Source organism: Orycteropus afer, unplaced genomic scaffold, assembly GCF_000298275.1.
Source record: "Orycteropus afer afer isolate SDZICR_OR568_19922 unplaced genomic scaffold, OryAfe1.0 scaffold00018, whole genome shotgun sequence".
NCBI classification, from domain to species: Eukaryota; Metazoa; Chordata; class Mammalia; order Tubulidentata; family Orycteropodidae; genus Orycteropus; species Orycteropus afer.
The window spans coordinates 7,591,667-7,598,845 of NW_006921605.1; the positions used below are offsets into that span (position 1 = coordinate 7,591,667).

The 7,179-nt window shown below is 55.5% G+C and overlaps 1 protein-coding gene across 1 annotated transcript in view; it reads left to right on the plus strand.

The window, feature by feature from the left end:
- The first annotated feature begins 74 nt into the window (after nucleotides 1–74).
- Nucleotides 75–7,179, plus strand: part of FADS6 (fatty acid desaturase 6) — a 15,993-nt gene continuing 8,888 nt past the window's right edge. Inside the window, exons 1-3 of the mRNA XM_007959875.1 lie at nucleotides 75–204; nucleotides 825–991; nucleotides 2,611–2,661. Coding sequence (XP_007958066.1) covers nucleotides 75–204; nucleotides 825–991; nucleotides 2,611–2,661 — 348 coding nt within the window. The remainder of the gene's footprint in view (nucleotides 205–824; nucleotides 992–2,610; nucleotides 2,662–7,179) is intronic.

The window sequence follows — 7,179 nt, forward strand, 5'->3', positions numbered from 1 at the left end:
CCCGCCCGCGCTCGCCGCCAGCCCCGCGCGCTGCGCCGCAGACACCCACGGCGCGGCCGTCCTCGGCGGAACCCATGGAGCCGGCGGGGCTGCACGGCGAGCTGGAGGCGCTGGTCCAGGCCGTGGTGAGGGCCAGCTCGTGGTGGGAGCGCCACGGCGTGGACTGCGCCATCCTAGCGCTCAGCCTCCTCGCCTTGCCGGCCGGTGAGGGCGCGCGGACAGGGCGACGAGGGGTCGGGCTGAGGCTGGGGGCGAGGGCCGGGGACGTTCCCAGTGCTGGCTCTGCTGCAGAGGCCGGTGGAGCCCGGAGTGGGTAGGTGGGGGCAGCAGAGGGAAGAAGCTCATGCCTCAAACCCGAAAGCCTAGATTCAGGGTGTCCTGCCCTGTGTTCCCGGAGAAGCCGGCACTGGAGAAGGAAGAAGCTGGTGGATGAAGGGCGGTGGAAGGAAAAGTTGAGAAGAGCCAGGAGGGCTGAGCTGAGGAGGTGGCCTGGGGGAGACCAGGAATGGGGCAAGGGAGGAGGAGGGAAGGCGGGTTTCTGCGACCTCTCCTGGTCTGCACACCACCATGTCCTGCCCCAGCCTTGGGCGGGCTGGGGTGCCAGTCGGAAACCCCACCAGAGGCCAGACTCCTCAGTTTCCTTGCTGAACCAATGGGCTCTGTTCTGTTCCAAATCCTGTGGAGAGAGCCTGCCCATCCCCCTCAAGCCAGAGTGGGACTCCCCCAGTCTCCCTACTTGGTCTCACAGAGGTAGGGGCTGAGGCCTTGGGACTCGGCTCTCCTCAAGACGGAGAAAGAGCCTGCCCCCTGCTTCTCCCACACAGGGTTCCTGTGCCTGCGCTCCGAGAATGCCCTGATCTTTGCCCTGGGCATCACCATCCTGGGAGTGTGCCACTACACACTCACTGTCAAGGGCAGCCACCTGGCCACACACGGAGCGCTCACCGAATCCAAGCACTGGAGCAGGATCTGGGCACTTTTCTTTGTGGAGGTGAGCCAGGGGGCGGGTGGGACATTTGCTGGGTTGTGTGGCAAGCTCACTGTGCTGTGCACCACGGTGCCGTGCAGGGATGCAGGTGTGTTCAGCCACATGTGTGTCCAGAGGGCAGCAGCTGCAGCACTCGGCACGTGTACCTATGTGTGCAGTAAGCATTGCCAGGTGTGTGCCTCCGAGTGTGTGCACTCCCCACACGTGGAGAGTGTAGTTGCACCCTGTGAATACCAAACTGCATGATGGGCAGGGGACTGGGCCTGGGTGCCCCTGTCTGTCCTGGGGATGCCCACCTGCCTCCCTGCAGCACTGGGCCACGTCACAACTAGGCCTTTTCCTCTTGGGACACCTATGGGTGGCAGGCCCTGGCCTATAGCTGTCCTGGCCCACAACTGCAACTGCAGGGGCCTCTTGGTTTTGTGATCAGTGTTTAAAATGTGAAACTCAGACCAAATGGGTGGGGGTGCAGGGACCCAGTGATACTGTGTCCAAGGTCCGAGTTGTGCTCCTCTGATACCAATTGATGGCTGAGCTACCCTGAGCGGCTCCTGGTCCCCAGGTCTGCTCCGGGAAGGCCCCTCCTTCCCTAAGCGGGCCACTCAGTTGTCCCTAGTTCTGCCCCTCCACCTCTCCCGCCCCAGCCTTTTGAGGCAAGCCCAGGAGTGCTGTCCCTCTCTCTGGACTGGTCTCCAGCCTCCTGTGTTCCTCTCCTGTTTACCTGTGGACCCTCACCTGACCACCTAGGTTCCTTCTGAACAAATAGGAAAGCCAATACCAGAAACAGTTCTTTCTGGCAGGGACTGGTGGCCAGGGAGCTCAATGAATTTCCCGTGTGAAACCAGTTGCTGTCAAGTTCATTCCAGCTGGTGCTGACTCCGTGTGTGCCTGGGCAAGACCATGCTCCATGGGGTTTTCAGTGGCTGGTTTCTCAGAAGTAGATCTCCAGGCCTTTCCTCTGACGTGCCTCTGGTGGACTCGAACCAGCAACCTTTCAGTCAGCCACTGAGCACATTAACCATTCGTGCTACCCAGAGATTGTATTCCTCCTATAGCAGAAGATAAAAAACAGAAATCTAGGAGAAAGATTAAAAAGATTCTTCCAAAATTAAAAACATTCTTTAGACAGATTAAACCGCATCAGTTGGATGGGAAGAAGTATTTCTCACAGCCAACTCTCCACCCTCTTCTTTCTCTCCTCCCCGCCCACCAGCTCACATTTCTTAAAATGCTAAAGGCAAGAGGAACCGAGGGGTGACTGATCCACAGGGCGGGGTCAGTTTCTAAAACACTTCCCTTCCCAGGGATCCATGGGTGTTAGTCCCAGTCAGACTCCAGACCCTCTGGAGTCGGGGTCAGATACCCACCGGGTTTGTGATCCCAAGAGAGAAAACCAAACCAAACTCACTGGCATCGAGTGGATTCTGACTCCTCCCCAGCCCCTGCCATTAAGTCAGTTCCTACTCATAGTGACAGCCATATGGTTCCCAAGGCTGTACATCTTTACAGAAGCAGACTGCCTCCTCTTTCACCCTTGGAGCAGCTGGGGCGTTTGAACCACTGACTTTCTGGTTAGAAGCCAAATGCCTTAACCACTACACCACCAGAACCTCCTTCCCTAGAGCGAGGCCGGGGAGAAACTGGGCTACGCTGTCCGCATGGGTGGTGCTGCAGTGAGAGCCAGCAGCTTGCAGGGAGCTGAGGATGAGCAGGTGTTCGGGCTTTTCAGCCATTTGGACTAATAGATGCAATTACTTGCTGTGCTTCGTAAAGTTGCTTGGTGTGTTTGACCTGGAGGCCCAGGCTTGTGAAAGTAGGAGAGGGCCTGGGCTGTTGTCTTTTTACCAAGCTCCCCAGGTGAACCTGACACCACCAGCTTGTGAACCCCTGGCCTAGATTGCCCCAGGAGTCATTTGTGCTGGGCAAAGGCAGGGAGCCAAGGCCACCTCCTCTGAGAAGCCCTCCCAGGCTCCCCAGCGGGAAGGCTCTGCCAGAACCATAGCACCTGAGCCCTGTGATTCCCCGGCATCCTCATGGATGGAGCCTGCCTGTGGCATCCCGCTGCGTAGCGTCAAGGCTCGACCCTCAACCTGGCCTCTTGTCTCCTCCATTCCTGGCGCAGGGCTGAGCGCTTGGTCAGCCTTCTGTCAATATTTGTTGATGATGATCCTGCAGATGTACTGGGGGCAAAGGACAGGGAAAAGCTGGCTGCTAGAGGGTCACGTCCTAGAGGACTATGAACCCCCGTGTGCCTGGAATGGGGGTGCATGGCCTGGGAAGGGCGGGTCTGGTTCTCAGCCTCCATGTTGTGACACCCAGCTGGTGTATTGCAATTGGCTATGAGACCGGTCACAGGAGCTTTGTCAGTGACATGCTCATGTAACCTGTGTGGGAGGCCTTCCTTCTGTCCCATGAGGTGTGGCTCTGGCTACCCTCTGGGGAGGGCCCTGGTCCCAGTGTGGGGGAGGGCACGGATTGTCTCTCCTGCCTGGCTGGGATTGGTGGGGCGAATGGAGGACTGGTGTGACAGCCTTGTCTGCAGGCAGGGTGGGGCGTGGTGAAAAGAAGCCCAACGTCTTGGCTGCCTGACCCTGGGCAAGGACTTAACATCTAAGAAATGGGAGTCCTAGTACAAGCTCCCTCAGGAAGCCATCGCTGTTATTGTGAGTTGCCGGGGAGTCAGTTTCACTCATGGTGAGCCCACATGTGCACAGTCACAGTAGAACTGCCCCATTGGTCTTTCAAAGCTGTGCCCTTTGAGACAACACGCCCTTAACTGACCACCTGGCCCTGACTGCCGCACTTCACACGTGTTTTCTCTGATGGAATTTGTGTAGGCTCCAAGAATGGTTAGCAGGTGTGGGTTTTTGTTGTTGTTGCTGGTTTGTTATTGTTTTTGTTAGCAGAGAGGTTGGCATAGTTTTGCAAAGTTTCCTGAATTGGGGGTGTGTGTGTGTTGGGCGGGGTGTGCTGTGGCCCTGGCCCACCCACCTTGTTCTCTTCAAGGCACAAAGGTTGAGTTAGCTGCCTGGGACCTCAGAGGGTGCCCTGGGTCCCTTCCTGGACCCTCAAGTTACCACATCTCAAGTCCCTTTAACCCTTCCCTTGTTGGGTGTCCCTGCTTTGCTCTTCCTGGAGCCTCAGGAGACACCACCCTGCCTACAGAATAGTCTGAAGCCCCACGTTCCTTTGGGGGTTTGGCAAGTTCTGCAGGCTCAAGCTTCAGCTAAGCACCGGGGGCTTTCCTGGGCACCTAGCTTTTGCTACGTTTGTCTCCAGGTCGACCAGCCGGAGGGAGGGGACCTCAGCCCTCTGACCCGTTGGATCTGGGGAGAGATGGAATGGAAAGCTTCCACTCCAGGCATCTCTTGTTTCTCTCCTAAACTATCCAAAATCATACACGCCTCCCATCTGGGGATTAACGTCCCCCTGAAGACCCATTTCTTTTTTTAAAAAAATAACTTATTTTATTTTGGTGGTGTTGTTGAAAACATACGCAGCAAAACATACAGCAATTCAATTATTTCTCCTTATACAATTCATGACGGTGACGACATTGCTCAAGTTATGCAACCATTTTCATCCTTCTCTTCCGAATTATTCCTCTGCTGTGAACACAAACTCGCTGCCCCTGAGGCCCTGTCTAACCTTTCGAGTTGCTGTTGTCAGTCTGCAAAGACCCATTTCTGATCTACAGGGGGGGAAGTCCCCTTCTTCCCAGTAGCTTAACTCTGATGACCCTTCTCTAGCCCACTAATCAGCCTGGCTGCTGCTTCAAGTGCACCTGTCCCCTCCACACACACACACCCCCCCACACACCCCAGTCCCGGGTTATGGTGGCCCCACACTTAGAGGGCCACCCTGTAAGCCGAGGGTAAGGGTCAGGGTGGGGTGGGCAGGGCCACCATGGCTTAAGAATGGAACTTGGGAAGAATTTAATCCCGAGAACAGAGGGTATCTGGGGCTGTCCCTGCCTGCCATCCACTACTTGTCTGTCAGTTTGTCATACTGTGGTGGCTTGCGTGTTGCTTTGAGGTGGAAGTTATGCTAAGGCTATTTCAAATACCAGTAGGGTCACCCATGGTGGACAGGTTTCAGTGGAGATTCCAGACTAAGATAATCTGGGAAGAAGACAGGGCATCCACTTCTGAAAAAATTAACCACTGAAAACCTTATGAAACAGTGAAACTTATGAAGTGAACCTTATGAAGCAGTGAAACTCTGTCTGATACGTTACTGAAATGCAGAGGCTCAGTGAAAAAAAGACCCTTAATGAGATGGATTGACACAGTGGCTGCAGTGGTGGGCTCCCGCGTGGCAGGGATTGCGAAGGTTGTGCAGGACTGGGCAGTGTTTCATCCTGCTGTATGTAGGGTCACTATGAGTCAGAGTCTGCTCAGCGGCACCTGACACCACCACCAGCAGCTGCCTGTCCTTCTCAGCCATGGTGGGAGGGAACATGAGGCCAGTCACTCAGCTCTGTGTTGTCACAGCTCAGACCTTTCTGCTAGAGTCTGCTCTGTGCTGAGAGGGCGGAACCACAGCTGGTCCTCCTAGAGACGCCACCCACCTGCTCTGCCCTGGGGAGTGGGTGTCGCACAAGGGAACATGTCACCTTCATGCGGGCCCCATATGGAGGTGGGAACAGGATCCTCTACCGTTCTCCTGCCAGATGGGGTCAGTCCGGCCATAAGCCCCGAAGCCATCTCTCTCCTCCTCTCTGCTTGTCCCCACCCAAACCCGGCAGGTTCTTGGTCTGAATGAGGTCAGGGTCTTTATTTTTTAAGTTTAAAATTTATTGAGAAAGCAAACTCGGATTTGCAGCACAAGTATATTTTTAAAGAAGCTTTTGATATTTGAAATAATTACAAGACATTGTAAACATAGTACTGAGAAGTCCTGAATACCCTTCACCCAGTTCCCTGCAATGTTTATTGTTTAGCGCAAGGTCACAGCCAGGAAACCAGCATAGGTACAGCATGTGTGTATCGTTCGGTCCCCTTTCATCACATATGTAGATGGGCAAACTGTTCTTTAAGAAACCCCCGCCCCTAACTCTGGTGTGACTCCCACGAGGATCAGCCTGAGGACTCCAGAAGGGGTCTCATGCAATTCTCACTCCCGTGGCCTGGCTCCTGGTGGAGGAGACCCTGATGGGCTTGCAGACCGCCCCTCAGAGTCTGTGGGTGGCAGCTCTGACTGAGTCTGACAGGTGTAGCTTTGAGGGAGGGGCTTGATTGGGGCCTGAGGATCAGGGTCGCTGTGAGCGGGGCAGTGTGAGGCCCCATGGGGAGAGGAGACATGCAGGAAGGCCTGGGTGGACAAGGGGCTTTGAGGGGCAAGATAACGGGGGTCCCAAGTGGGTGAATGATGTCCACAGCTCAGACCTGCTCCTGAGTCCTGGACAGAGCCCTCAACGGTACTGAGCGTCTGGTGCACGCCAAACCCTCGGCCAGGTGCTGGGGCCAAAGTAGTGACTCTCGGGTTCCAGTTGCCCAAGGGCACAGAGTCAAGTGGGAAAACACACACACACAAATGACATCCAAATACTTTTCACAGAGTCCTAATTATACTGCCAACATTTATTGGGCACCTACTGTGTACTTTACATGCCTTATCTCATTTAAAAGCCACCGCCTCCCTGTGGGGTCAGTGCTGTGATCACCCCCAGTTTATAGATGAGGAAACACTTATCATCTGGGAGGTTAAGTCACTTGCCTAGGGCCACGCGGCCGGTAAATGTGCAGCTGGGGTTCAAACCCAGGCAGTCTGGGACCAGGGCAGACAGGGTGTAACCAGGTTGTTCAAAGTGCTGTGAAGGCATGGGGTAGGGCAAACATGGCAGGGGGCTTTGGGCAGTGTCTGGAGAGGGAGGTGCTGCTGGCGTCCAGGGAGTCAAGGCCAGAGAGGTGCCGCTCAGCATCCTACAATGCACAGGATGCCCCCACCACAGAGAATGGCCTGGACCAAAATGTCAATAGTGCCGAGGCCAAGAAACCCAAGGGGAAAGTTTCCAGAGATGCTGCCAGCATGGGATTGGCCAGGCCAAGACGCAGGAGGGTGGTTTCAGACAGAGCAGACATTTGGACAGAGGCCTGGAGATGGGCAATGGCACGGTGTGCAAAGAGCCCACCAGAAACCTGAGGCTGCTGTGGTCTCATGGGGAGGCTGGGCAAAGAGAGACAGGCAGG